Source organism: Eschrichtius robustus, chromosome 13 (assembly GCF_028021215.1).
Source record: "Eschrichtius robustus isolate mEscRob2 chromosome 13, mEscRob2.pri, whole genome shotgun sequence".
Taxonomy (NCBI): domain Eukaryota; kingdom Metazoa; phylum Chordata; class Mammalia; order Artiodactyla; family Eschrichtiidae; genus Eschrichtius; species Eschrichtius robustus.
In genome coordinates this window covers 3,300,892-3,315,349 of record NC_090836.1, presented here as the reverse complement: position 1 = coordinate 3,315,349, position 14,458 = coordinate 3,300,892, and the positions used below count along the sequence as shown (strand labels likewise).

At 47.6% G+C, this 14,458-nt stretch overlaps 1 protein-coding gene across 2 annotated transcripts in view; it reads left to right on the top strand.

The window, feature by feature from the left end:
- The window catches only part of DDX11 (DEAD/H-box helicase 11), a 35,199-nt gene that overhangs the window by 7,236 nt on the left and 13,505 nt on the right, over positions 1-14,458 (top strand). For both annotated transcript variants that reach the window (XM_068561387.1, XM_068561388.1), the window contains exons 3-9: positions 3,974-4,222; positions 4,691-4,777; positions 5,082-5,230; positions 12,008-12,053; positions 12,822-12,929; positions 13,095-13,182; positions 13,565-13,776. In XM_068561387.1, coding sequence (XP_068417488.1) covers positions 3,974-4,222; positions 4,691-4,777; positions 5,082-5,230; positions 12,008-12,053; positions 12,822-12,929; positions 13,095-13,182; positions 13,565-13,776 — 939 coding nt within the window. The remainder of the gene's footprint in view (positions 1-3,973; positions 4,223-4,690; positions 4,778-5,081; positions 5,231-12,007; positions 12,054-12,821; positions 12,930-13,094; positions 13,183-13,564; positions 13,777-14,458) is intronic.

Genomic DNA, 14,458 nt, shown 5'->3' with positions numbered 1-14,458 from the left:
TTTCTGGGCTGTTTATTCAGTTTCTCCCATTCTTCTAATTTTGATGACCTGCAGTACTTATATGCAACTTGTTAAGCCACTTTCATTCTTTGAGGACGAGTGAGCCATATAATTAAAGAATTTCACTTTTATTTCTCCCTTTTTCCTATTTTTTTCCCCCAGCCATTTTCTTGCCAGTTCCCTTCTTTTTCCTTCCTTTCCGAGGCTGGTCTTAGAGCACCCTCTGATATTTAAAGTCAGACCTCCCTCGAAGGCTTTATTAAAACAGGAAAGGTGGGCTTCCCTGGTGGTGCAGTGGTTGAGAATCCGTCTGCCAAGGCAGGGGACACAGGTTCGAGCCCTGGTCTGGGAAGATCCCACATGCCGCAGAGCAACTAAGCCCATGCGCCACAACTACTGAGCCTGCGCTCTAGAGCCTGTGAGCCACAACTACTGAGCCCGCGTGCCACAACTACTGAAGCCCGCGTGCCTAGAGCCCGTGCTCCGCAACAAGAGAAGCCACCGCAATGAGAAGCCTGTGCACCGCAACGAAGAGTAGCCCCCGCTCGCCGCAACTAGAGAAAACCCGTGCACAGCAACGAAGACCCAACACAGCCAAAAATAAATAAAATAAAATAAATAAATTTAAAAAAAGAAAAAAATCTTTTTTTCACTTTATTTTATTTTTTTCACTTTATTTTTTTTTAAATTTTTTTTAATTTAAACATCTTTATTGAAGTATAATTGCTTCACAGTGGTGTGTTATTTTCTGCTTTATAACAACGTGAATCAGCTACACATATACACACGTTCCCATATCTCCTCCCTCCCGCATCTCCCTCCCTCCCACCCTCCCCATCCCACCCCCTCAGGCAGTCACAAAGCACCGAGCTGATCTCCCTGTGCTATGCGGCTGCTTCCCACTAGCTATCTATTTTACACTTGGTAGTGTATATATGTCCATGAGACTCTCTCCCCCTGTCACATCTCACCCCTCCCCTTCCCCATATCCTCAAGTCCATTCTTTAGTAGGTCTGTGTCTTTATTCCCATCTTGCCACTAGGTTCTTCATGACATTTTTTTTTTTTCCTTAGATTCCATGTATATGTGTTAGCGTACTGTATTTGTTTTTCTCTTTCTGACTTACTTCACTCTGTATGACAGACTCTAGCTCTGTCCACCTCATTACAAATACCTCCATTTCATTTCTTTTTATGGCTGAGTAATATTCCATTGTATATATGTGCCACATCTTCTTTATCCATTCATCTGATGATGGACACTTAGGTTGCTTCCATGTCCTGGCTATTGTAAATAGAGCTGCAATGAACATTTTGCTACATGACTCTTTTTGAATTCTGGTTTTCTCAGGGTATATGCCCAGTAGTGGGATTGCTGGGTCGTATGGTAGTTCTATTTTTAGTTTTTTAAGGAACCTCCATACTGTTCTCCATAGTGGCTGTATCAATTTACATTCCCACCAACAGTGCAAGAGTGTTCCCTTTTCTCCACACCCTCTCCGGCATTTATTGTTTGTCGATTTTTTGATGATGGCCATTCTGACCGGTGTGAGATGATACCTCATTGTAGTTTTGATTTGCATTTCTCTAATGATTAAGGATGTTGAGCATTCTTTCATGTGTCTGTTGGCCATCTGTATATCTTCTTTGGAGAAATGTCTATTTAGGTCTTCTGCCCATTTTTGGATTGGGTTGTTTGTTTTTTTGTTATTGAGCTGCATGAGCTGCTTGTAAATCTTGGAGATTAATCCTTTGTCAGTTGCTTCATTTGCTAATATTGTCTCCCATTCTGAGGGTTGTCTTTGGTCTTGTTTATGGTTTCCTTTGCTGTGCAAAAGCTTTTAAGTTTCATTAGGTCCCATTTGTTTATTTGTGTTTTTATTTCCATTTCTCTAGGAGCTGGGTCAAAAAGGATCTTGCTGCGATTTATGTCATAGAGTGTTCTGCCTATGTTTTCATCTAAGAGTTTGATAGTGTCTGGCTTTACACTTAGGTCTTTAATCCATTTTGAGTTTATTTTTGTGTATGGTGTCAGGGAGTGTTCTAATTTCGTACTTTTACATGTACCTGTCCAATTTTCCCAGCACCACTTATTGAAGAGGCTGTCTTTTCTCCACTGTATATGCTTGCCTCCTTTATCAAAGATAAGGTGACCATATGTGCGTGGGTTTATCTCTGGACTTTCTACCCTGTTCCATTGATCTATATTTCTGTTTTTGTGCCAGTACCAAACTGTCTTGATTACTGTAGCTTTGTAATATAGTCTGAAGTCAGGGAGCCTGATTCCTCCAGCTCCATTTTTCGTTCTCAAGATTGCTTTGGCTATTCGGGGTCTTTTGTGTCTCCATACAAATTGTGAAATTTTTTGTTCTAGTTCTGTGAAAAATGCCAGTGGTAGTTTGATAGGGATTGCATTGAATCTGTAGATTGCTTTGGGTAGTAGAGTCATTTTCACAATGTTGATTCTTCCAATCCAAGAACATGCTATATCTTTCCATCTATTTGTATCATCTTTAATTTCTTTCATCAGTGTCCTGTAATTTTCTGCATACAGGTCTTTTGTCTCCTTAGGTAGGTTTATTCCTAGATATTTTATTCTTTTTGTTGCAATGGTAAATGGGAGTGTTTTCTTAATTTCACTTTCAGATTTTTCATCATTAGTATATAGGAATGCAAGAGATTTCTGTGCATTAATTTTGTATCCTGCTACTTTACCAAATTCATTGATTAGCTCTAGTAGTTTTCTGGTGGCAGTTTTAGGATTCTCTATGTATAGTATCATGTCATCTGCAAACAGTGACAGCTTTACTTCTTCTTTTCCGATTTGGATTCCTTTTATTTCTTCTTCTTCTCTGATTGCTGTGGCTAACACTTCCAAAACTATGTTGAATAATAGTGGTGAGAGTGGGCAACCTTGTCTTGTTCCTGATCTTAGTGGAAATGGTTTCAGTTTTTCACCATTGAGGACAATGTTGGCTGTGGGTTTGTCATATATGGCCTTTATTATGTTGAGGAAAGTTCCCTCTATGCCTACTTTCTGCAGGGCTTTTATCATAAATGGGTGTTGAATTTTGTCGAAAGCTTTCTCTGCATCTATTGAGATGATCATATGGTTTTTCTCCTTCAGTTTGTTAATATGATGTATCACGTTGATTGATTTGCGTATATTGAAGAATCCTTGCATTCCTGGAATAAACCCCACTTGATCATGGTGTATAATCCTTTTAATGTGCTGTTGGATTCTGTTTGCTAGTATTTTGTTGAGGATTTTTGCATCTATGTTCATCAGTGATATTGGCCTGTAGTTTTCTTTCTTTGTGACATCTTTGTCTGGTTTTGGTATCAGGGTGATGGTGGCCTCGTAGAATGAGTTGGGGAGTGTTCCTCCCTCTGCAATATTTTGGAAGAGTTTGAGAAGGATAGGTGTTAGCTCTTCTCTAAATGTTTGATAGAATTCGCCTGTGAAGCCATCTGGTCCTGGGCTTTTGTTTGTTGGAAGATTTTTAGTCACAGTTTCAATTTCAGTGCTTGTGATTGCTCTGTTCATATTTTCTATTTCTTCCTGGTTCAGTCTCGGTAGGTTGTGCATTTCTAAGAATCTGTCCATTTCTTCCAGGTTGTCCATTTTATTGGCATAGAGTTGCTTGTAGTAATCTCTCATGATCGTTTGTATTTCTGCAGTGTCAGTGGTTACTTCTCCTTTTTCATTTCTAATTCTATTGATTTGAGTCTTCTCCCTTTTTCTCTTGATGAGTCTGGCTAATGGTTTATCAACTTTGTTTATCTTCTCGAAGAACCAGCTTTTAGTTTCATTGATTTTTGCTATTGTTTCCTTCATTTCTTTTTCATTTATTTCTGATCTGATCTTTATGATTTCTTTCCTTCTGCTAGCTTTAAAAAAACAGAACGGGAAAGGTCATTAGGGAAGCTTCGTTTCTCATCCTCTATTTCTGAGAACGCTTTTCTTCCCGCAGGGAAAATCCTTAAGTCTCATTTGCGGGGCCCTCTCCTGGCTCCGCGACTTTGAACAGAAGAAACGGGAAGAGGAGGAGCGTCTCCTTGAGGCCGGAGCCGACCCCTTAAACGATGGGAAGGACCAGGCCCCGTGTCCCCCACCCTCCTGCCACGAGAGCCCAGGCTCCCCGAGGGCCGCTGGAGAGCCCGACTGGGTCACTCAGTTTGTGCAGAAGAAAGAAGAAAGGGACCTGGTGGACCGACTAAAGGTGAGATCGGGTTACGAGAGGTGGGGTGGTCTGGAAACGGGGCCTCCGGGAGGATTTCGGTTGGATCCCGAAGCAGGACGGCTCCTGTCCTCGCAGTGCCTCTCAGCCCCCCGGCCACCTCCCGGGTGGATGGCTCTGCGCCCTCGCTGTCTGTAGTAAGCCGATGTCACCAGGCCTTCCCTAGGTTGGCGGTTCCCGTCCTTTCCCAGGAAAGGAACCGCACCGTTGCCAGTGGCCACACGCTTCCCTGGCTGCGGACTCGCTTCCGGGCTGCGCTGGACGGAGAGCGTGGGGCTTCGGGAGGGAGGCGCACACTTCCCGCAGCAGCGAGCTCGACAGCTCCGCCGACAGGAGGCTGGCAGGGCAGGGAGGTGCGCGGGGGCCAGAGGCCCCGGGCTGAGGTGCCGCAACTCCGGGAGAGGCTGGGGCTTCCTGCAGGGGTCTCCCTTCTGGCTCCCTCCCCTCTAGGAGGAGCAGGTCAGGAGGAAGAAGCGAGAGGAGCGCCTGCAGCAGATCCGGCACAACGCGCCGCTCAAGTTCGCAGCCAAGCGCATGGTGAGTGGTGGCCCGTGTCCCGGTGGCGTCCCCCTGCTTGGGGCCTCGCGGTGCAGCTGGTCGGGCGAGCGGCCGGGACCTCGGCCCCTCCCTGCCCCCGCTGGCTACGTGCTCCTCGCCCGGTAGCAGGGCAGCCTGCGCTGAGGGGCTCATCCTGGGGCCTTGACACCAGTCGGCTGAGGCCCGTGTCGATGGCGTGTGTGTCACTGCCCTTGGCCTGGCCCCCGGAGGCTGCCTCGTCAGGGGGTGGGGCTCTGGTGCTGAGGTTTCTCTGTCTTTCCCCACTGGCCACGCTTCTCCGCAGAGGCAGGAAGATGAAGAAACTGAGCGTCTCCTCCGCCTGAGTAGGGAGATGCTGGCAGCAGGCACGGGGCCGGAGCAGCTGGCCTGGGGGGAGGAGGAGCTGGTCCTCGCCGAGTACGAGAGCGACAAGGAGAAAGGCTCGACCAGCGGGTGAGAGCGCGTCTCCTGCATCCCCTGCCCCGGGTGGCTGCGCGGGGCCCCTTCCTCTCAGGCCCGGCTTCTTGGTCGCTCATGGGGCGCCGACGGGGCGGAAACCCGGCTACCTGCCCTCTTCCCCCCACGAGGCCCCTCGGGGCACAAAGGATGACAACAGGGGCCCTTTCTCTGCCAGCTCAGGCAGGTGTCAGCTCCGTACCCTCTGTGGTATTCTTGTCTCCGCTCTGCACCCAGGACACCGAGCCCAGCAGGATGCTGTGCCTCGCCGAGGCCACCAGCCGGCGATTTGAACCTCCGCTGGCCCGGCCCTAAGTCTCAGGCTCCTAATGCCAAACTGAGCTGTGTGAGGCTTGTGATGTAAGCCTTCGAGGTGTCCTCAGCCCGTGTTTTTCTTTTCACCTAAGGCTTCGCTTGGTCTAGGTTCATAGTTTCTAATTCGTGAGCTGTAACTTCCTGGGTGAACTAGAAACGCTGAAGGTAACAACCGGGCCATTTCTAGGCCACGCCATCCCTGTGAGATCCTCCCTGTCATTCGTGCTTTAATTTCACGAATGCCCTTCGAGCCTCTGCTGTCGGCATGGCACGTCTTGCCTCAGTGTTGGTGGCAGCTGACTGACGAGGGTGACGGTTGCTGAGGGCTGGGGGGACCACGGCAGGTTCTTGAAATACGGCGACAGTGATGTTTGCCCCATCGATTGACTCCTCCTCTTACAAACAGTTTCTCTGTAGCAGCGATGCTGTTTGACTGCATTTTACCTGCAGTAGAGTTTCTTTCAAAATTGGAGTCAGTCCTCTCACACCCTGTTGCTGCTTTGTCAACCAAGTTTATGTAGTTTTCTAAATCCTTTGTCGCCATTTCAAGAGTCTTCACAGCATCCTGACCAGGACTAGATTCCATCTCAAGAAACCACTTTCTTTGTTTGTCCATAAGAAGCAACTGCTCATCCATTAAAGTTTATCATGGGGTTGCAGCAGTTCAGTCCCATCTGCAGGCTCCGCTTCTAATTCTAGTTCTCTTGCTGTTTTCACCACATCTGCAGTGACTTCCTCCACTGAAGTCTTGAACCCCTCAAGGTCATCCATGAGGGCTGGAATCAACTTCTTCCAAACTCGTGTTCGTGTTGATATTTTGACATCTTCCCATGAATCACAAATGTTCTTAATAACATCTAGAATGGTGAATCCTTTCCGGAAGGTTTTCAATTGACTTTGCCCAGATCCATCTGTAGCTAAAGCCTTACAAATGTATATCTGAAATAATAAGACTTGAGAGTCAGAGTTACTCCTTGAACCGTGGGCTGCAGAATGGGTGTTGTGTCAGCAGGCATGAGAACAACATTCATCCCACTGTCCGTCTCCATCAGAGCTCTTGGGTGACCAGGTGCATTGTCAATGAGCAGTAATACTTTAAAAGGAATCTTTTTTTCCGAAGCAGTAGGTCTCAACAGTGGGCTTAAAGTAGTCCATAAACTGTGTTATAAGCAGATGTGCTGTTAGCCAGGCTTTGCTGTTTCATTTGCAGAGCACAGGCGGGGTAGATTTAGCATAATTCTTCAGGGCTCTGGGATTTTCGGACGGTAAATGAGCATTGGCTTCAACTTAAAGTCACCAGCTGCATTAACCCCAACAAGAGAGTCAGCCTGTCCTTTGAAGTTTTGAAAGCCAGGCATTGACTTCTCCTCTCTGTGTAAGTCCTAGATGGCATCTTCTTCCAATATAAGGCTGTTTCGTCTGCACTGAAAGTCTGTTGTTTGGTGTAGCCACTTTCATTGATTATTTTAGCTACATCTTCTGGGTAACTTGCTGCAGCTTCTACCTCAGCACTCGCTGCTTCACTCTGCACTTTAATGTTATGCAGGCGGCTTCTTTCCTGAAACCTCATGAGTCACCCTCTGCCAGCTTCAGACTTTTCTTCTGCAGCTCCCTCACCTCTCTTAGCCTTCATAGAAGTAAAGAGCGTTAGGGCCTTTCTCTGGATTAGGCTTTGATTACAGGAACGTTGTGGCTGGTTTGATCTTCTATGCAGACCACTCAGACTTTCTCCATATCAGCAATAATGCCGTTTTACTTTCTTATTATTCCTGTGTTCACTGGGGCAGCACTTTTAATGTCCTTCAAGAACTTTTCCTTTGCATTCACAGCTTGGCTAACTCTTTGGCATAAGAAGCCAAGCTTTTGGCCTGTCGGCTTTCAATATGCCTTCCTCACTAAGCTTAATTCATTTCTAGCTTTTGATTTAAAGTGAGAGACATGTGACCCTTCCTTTCACTTGAACACTTAGAGGCTATTGTAGGGTTATTAATTGGCACAATTTCAAGATTGTGTCTCAGGGAATAAGGAGAGCCAAGGAGAGGGAGAGAGATGGGGGAATGGCTGGTCAGTGGAGCAGTCAGAACACACACGACGTTTAACAGTTAAGTTTGTCATCTTGTATGGGCATGGTTCGGGGCACCCAAGACAATTACAATAGTAACGTTCAAGGGTCACTGATCACCGATCACCATAACAAATATAATAATAATGAAAGTTTGAAATATCGCGAGACTACCCAAAACGTGACACACAGACACTAACTGAGCAAATGCTGTTGGAAAAATGGCACCGATAGACGTGCTTGATGCAGGGTTGCCACAGACTTTCAATTTGTAAAAAAAAAAAAAAAAAAAAAAAAGCAGTATCTATGAAGAGCAGTAAAGCAAAGAGCAATAAAGTGCGAGGTCTGCCTGCAGTCGTCGTGTAACGTGCCTAAGTGATGATTCGATATAGGTATATGTTGTGAAATGATTACCACCGTAAGGTTTACCACGTCCATCACCTCCTGTACTTAACATTCTTTTGTGTGGTGAGAACGTTTGGGATCTGCTCTCTTAGCAGCTTTCAGGTTTACAATACAGTATTATTAACCACAGTCACCATGCGGTGCGTTACACGCCCAGGATTTATACATTTTATAATGAAGTTTGTACCCTTTGACCACCTTCACCCATTTCTCCACCCTCCCCCCACTGCCCAGTCCCTAGCAAATCACCAGTCTACTTTGTTTCTATGAATTTGGTTTGTTTAGATTCCAGACATGAGATCATACAGTATTTGTCTTTCTCTCTCTGACACAGTTCACTTAGCATGCCCTCAAGGTTCATCCATATTATTGCAAGTGGCAGGATTTCCTTTTTTTAGTGGCTGAATATTCTGTTTTGTGTGTGTGTGTGTGTGTCTGTGTGTGTATATGTAAAACACACCATATTTTCTTTACCCATTCATCTGTCAAGGGACACACAGGTTGCTTCCATATCTTGGTTTTGTAAATAACATTGCAGTGAATGTGAGGATTCAGATATCTCTTCGAGATAGTGACTTCATTTCCATTGTATAACTACCCAGAAGTGGGATTGCTGGATCATATGGTACTTTTATGTTTTGAGGCGCCTCCATAACTGTTTTCCATAGTGACTATACCAATTTACATTCCCACCAACAGTGCACTAAGGTTTCCCTTTTCTCTACATCCTCACCAGCATTTATCTCGTCTTTCTGATTATAGCCATTCTAACAAGTGTGAGGTAATATCTCATTGTGGTTTTGATTTGCATTTCCCTGATGATTAATGATGTTGAGCACCTTTTCATGTACCTGTACCTGTTTGCTATTTGTATGTTTCTTTGGTAAAATGCCTATTCAGTTCCCCTGCCCATTTTTAAATTGGATTATGTGTGGGTTTTGGTGTTTTTTTTTGTTTTTTCTGTTTTTTTGCTATTGAGTTGTACGAGTTCCTTATATATTTTGGATATTAACCCCTTATCAGCTATATGGTTTCCAAATATTTTCTCCCATTCCGTAGGTCACCTTTTCATTTTGTTAATGGTTTCTTTTGTTCAGAAACTTTTTAGTTTGAAGTAGTCCCACTTGTTTATTTTTGCTTTGTTGCTTGTACTTTTGCTGTCCGATCCAAAAAATCATTGCCAACACCAATGTCAAGGAGCTTTTTCCCTATGTTTTCTTCCAGGAGTTTTATGGTTTCAGGTTTCTTACATTTAAGTCTTTAATCAATTTTGAGTTAATTTGTGAGTGGTGTAAGATAGGTGTCTAATTTTCATTCTTTTTCATATGAATATCCAGTTTTCCCAGCACCATTTGTTGAAGAGACTGTCTTTTCTCCATTGGGTATTCTTGGCCCCCTTTTCAAATTAGTTGACTGTATACACAGGGGTTTATTTCTGGGCCCTCAATTCTGTTCTGTTGGTCTATGTGTCTGCTTTTATGCCAGTACTGTACTGTTTTGATTACTATAGTTGTGTAATATAGTTTGATATCAGGAAGTGTTGATACCTCCAGCTTTGATCTTCTTTCTCAAGATGGCTTTGGCTATCTTTCCTGGTTCTGTATGATTTTTAGGGTTGTTTTCTCTATTTCTGTAAAAAATGCCATTGGAATCTTGGTAGGGGTTGAGTTGAATCTATAGATGGCTTTGGGTAGTATGGGCATTTTAGTAGCATTAATTCTTCTGATTCATAAACGGGATATCTTTCCATTTGTTTGTGTCTTCATCAATTTCTTTTATCAAAATCTTGTAGTTTTCAGCATACAGATTTTTCAACTCCTTGGATAAAGTTATTCTTAAGTATTTTATTGTTTTTAATGCCATTGTAAATGAGATTGTTTACTTTATTTCTTTTTCAGATAGTTTGTTGTTAGTCTATAGAAATGCAAGTGACTTTTTTTTTTTAATTATTAGCACCTTTAATTATTTATTTATTTATTTATTTATTTTGGCTGTGTTGGGTCTTCGTTTCTGTGCGAGGGCTTCCTCCAGTTGTGGCAAGCGGGGGCCACTCTTCATCGTGGTGCGCGGGCCTCTCACCATTGCGGCCTCTCTTCTTGCGGAGCACAGGCTCCAGACGCGCAGGCTCAGTAGTTGTGGCACACGGGCCCAGTTGCTCCGCGGCATGTGGGATCTTCCCAGACCAGGGCTCGAACCCGTGTCCCCTGCATTGGCAGGCAGATTCTCAACCACTGCGCCACCAGGGAAGCCCGCAACTGACTTTTGTATGTTGATTTTGAATCCTGCAACTTTACTGAATTTGTTTATTAGTTCTAACAGTTTTTTGGTCAAATCTTTAGGGTTTTCTACATATAAAATCATGTTATCTTCAAACAGACAATTTTACTTCTTCCTTTCCAAATTGGATGCGTTTTATTTGTTTTTCTTGCCTGATTGCTCTGGCTAGGACTTTAGTACTATGTAGAGGATGAGTGATAAGAATGGGCACCTTTGGGGGCTTCCCTGGTGGCGCAGTGGTTGAGAATCTGCCTGCTAATGCAGGGGACACGGGTTCGAGCCCTGGTCTGGGAGGATCCCACATGCCGTGGAGCAACTGGGCCCGTGAACCACAACTGCTGAGCCTGCGCGTCTGGAGCCTGTGCTCCGCAACAAGAGAGGCCGTGATAGTGAGAGGCCCGTGCACCGCGATGAAGAGTGGCCCCCACTTGCCGCAGCTAGAGAAAGCCCTAGCACAGAAACGAAGACCCAACATAACAATCAATCAATCAATCAATAAATAAATCTTTAAAAAAAAAAAAAAAAAAAAAAAGAATGGGCACCGTTGTCCCTGATCTTAGAGGAAAAGCATTCAACCTTTTACCACTGAGTGTGATGTTAGCTGCGGGCTTGTCACATATGGCCTCATTGTGTTAAGGTATGTTCCTTCTCTTCAATTTGTTGAGAATATTTATCATGAGAGGATGTTGGATTTTGTCAGATGCTTTTTCTACATCTGTTGAGATGATCATATGATTTTCTGTCTTTCATTTCATTAATGTGATATATCACATTTACTGATTTGCTTATGTTGAAACATCCTTGCGTCCCAGGGATAGATCCTACTTGATCGTGAAATATCTTTTTAACGTGCTGTTGAATTTGGTGTGCTTTGGTTGAGAATTTTCACATCTGTATTCAGCAGGGATACTGGCCTGTAGTTTTCTTTTCCTCTGGTACCCTTATTGACTTTGGTATCAGGGTAACGCTGGCCTCATGGAATGAGTTTGGGAGTATTCCCTCCTCTTTGGTTTTCTGGAAGCGTTTGAGAAGGATTGGCATTATTTCTTTAACTATTTGGTAGAATTCACCGGTGAAACCATCTGGTCCTGGGCTTTTCTGCGTTGGTGCTCAGAGGCCTGCCCTGAGGCACTGGTTCCAGGGCCTGAATTAGAACACTTGTGACCCCGCCCACGGCTGAGATGCCAACTGCGTCCCCATCTCTCTCTGGGGGGGGACAGGAGCAGCCAGTGCCCCGTGGCCTTTCCTGCTCTCTGCTCCTCCCCAGGGGACGAGGTAAAGAACTTCAGTGGAGTTTGCGAATCATTCGAGGAAATAGTACTCGCTAGGGTCCAGGCCAGGGCCGCCAGTCCTGCAGCTTAGTTTCTGTGGCTTCCGACGCCCTGGGTTCGGGAGACGCCTGCCTCTGAGGACCCACCCACCTGGTTCTGAACACAAGATGTTCTTCACTCCCTCCTACATCCAGCCCCTCATGGGGTCCTGCCCACTTTGTCCCCACGTGGCATGTGATTTAAATCCCGGCCTTTCACACAGAGCTGCCTGAACAATCCTCTGTTGACCAGGAGGCCGACCCTGTTGATAACTCCTCTCTGAGAGCCCTAGACAATGCGCATTTCTGCCTTTAAAAAAAAAAAAAATTGAATTTCTAGGTGAATAAAAACAAAACACGAAAGTCCGAGAAGACTTTTTCCGTGCTGTGTTTTTTCCTCTCGCAGAGTAGACGCGGATGAGGATGACCTGGAGGAAGAACATGTGACTAAGGTGAGACACCAGGTCCTGGGTCTCCCGTGACCGACCTGGGTCCACGGAGGAGGTGGGAGCCCCCGAGTCTCCAGGTGCTCACTTGGCAGGGGGGCTGGGTCCCCGGGAGACGCCCGCGCCCCAGGGCGTCGAGGAGCAGCCTCTTCACTGGGGGTGGCAGGAGGTGGGGGACGAGTGCTCTGCCCCTGGCTCTCAGTGGCTCATCCCCTGGCCTCTGGTCTGAGTTTGCATTTGCCTGGGGTGCTGGGAGCTGTGTGTGGTTCTCACGCTGCTCAGGCTTCCTGTGTGCGGGACTTCGGGTTTTCTCTTTTGAAATTAGATACTCCCCCTCCGCCCCCATTTTCCTCTCTTCCTCCCCTGGCTCTTCTAAATCTTGGAGGGGTGCACAGAGAGAGGTGAGCTCAGCCTCCTCCTGCTTCACCCCCCGAGCCCTGGGAGGTGCATGGGGACCCGCCCGCCCCGCTCCCCCTTACGCCCCGGACTCTCGGAGTCCTCCCTGTGTCAAGAGCCACCACTGAGGGGAAACTCCCTTTCCTGAGATGACTGAGCCTCCCAGAGGGGCAGGAGCAGGGGCCCAGCGTGACCGAGGGGAGGGGGACGCCCTGGCCTGAGGGCTTGCAGAGGTCTGCCCGGGGGCGGTCGCCTTCCTTAGGTCTGTGTCCCGGCCGCCCGCTCCATTCCCTCGGCGTCTCGGGCCCCAGCCCTCCTCGCTGTGCCGGGAACGTTTTGGGGGTGACGGTCTCCCCTGAACCCCGCTCCCCCGGGCAGATTTACTACTGCAGTCGGACGCACTCGCAGCTGGCCCAGTTCGTGCACGAGGTGCAGAAGAGCCCCTTTGGCAAGGACACTCGGCTCGTCTCTCTGGGCTCTCGGCAGGTGAGCGCAGGCAGGGGCTGGGTGGGCAAGCAGGGCGGGACCGGCCCCTGTGCCTTGCTGGTCCTTGGAAGGAAGGACCCGCTCCTGGAAGGCGGGCAGGCCCGGTGGCTTGCTCTGTGTCACTTAGCCAGCCCTGTGCCCTTTACCCTCTTCTCTGTCTCATAGAATCTTTGTGTCAATGAAGATGTGAGAAAGCTGGGTTCTGTGCAGCTCATCAATGACCGCTGTGTGGAGCTGCAGAGAAGCAAACACGGTAGCCGCCAGCGCCCCGAGGCTGTAGGCAGGGCCTCTGGGACCACGTGCAGCCCTGGGAGGAGCCAGAAGCAGTCCCGGGACAGGGGAAACGGAACGAGGGCAGAGCAGACCTGGCCTCCTTCCTAAAGAGCCTCACGTGGGGAAAAAGGTCTTTTTGCTTTTTAGTCCGGATCTAGTCCAGTACCCTGGCTATGAGGTGATACCATAGGCCACTTCTAGAGAAGACAAGGTAAAATGCCAGGATGTTTCGCAGAGTCCGTAAGCAGCAGTTCCGGAAGGGTTTAGAGGCCCCGCCCCGTGGTACAGACCCCCTTCTGGCCCTGGGGTCAGAACCTCAGCTGAGGTTCTTTCTGCCTTTGCCCTGTGCCTGCCCCCCTCAGAGAAGAAGAACATCGTCGAGGAGGAGAAGCCCGGGCGGAGGAGGAGGCTGGAGCCGCGGGCCACCTGCCCCTTCTACAGCCATAAGCAGCTGCAGCTCCTCCGGGACGAGGTCCTGGTGGAGGTGAAGGACATCGAGCAGCTGGTGGCCCTGGGGAAGGAGGCTCGGGCCTGTCCTTATTACGGGAGCCGGTTCGCCATTCCAGCAGCCCAGGTGAAGACCCCGGAGGTTGGGCGGTAGCTCTTGGCTCTGAGCAGGGCCCAGGAGGGAGTTCTCACTCCTCTTTCGGTTCAGGAGGGTGTCACCGGCCGTGGTTGTCTGCCTGACACACCGCCCACTGAGGACACGTCACCCACTCTCTCCTGGTACATAGGGTTGGAGGAGGCCCCAGGTCCCTAGGTGGCTCTGGGCTGCAGGGACAGTTGGCGTCCTGGGGGATGGCACATTAACGCCAGGGCAGAAACTAGAGTGCCGTGGGGAGCTACGGGACGTAAAGGTCTTTCCAGGTGCCCTTTGGGTGCGTGGTCGTCCCACCCTGCGCACCTGCCTGCAGCACAGGTGGAGACCCTTCCCTAGACTTGGCTGTATGGAGTCAAAAATGGTATCATTGTTATTTGGTGGTATGATTTAACTGTTTTCTTTCTACTCCCTTAATTTGAATGACTTTTGGAAGTAATGTATCATTTATGGAGAATTTCATATAATCAAGAGAAGACTTCCATAGATTTTTAAAGATGCAGGGAACTGTGTTAGTAATAACATTACCTGGCAGTTAGACGCTTGTCAGTGTGCTGCCCGGAACCGAGTGTGGAGGGTCACCGAGAAACTGGGGAGCCCTCCCAGCCTCACGGTGGTCTCAGCCCTCCTGGGGTCTGGACACACTTGGGTGCCAATA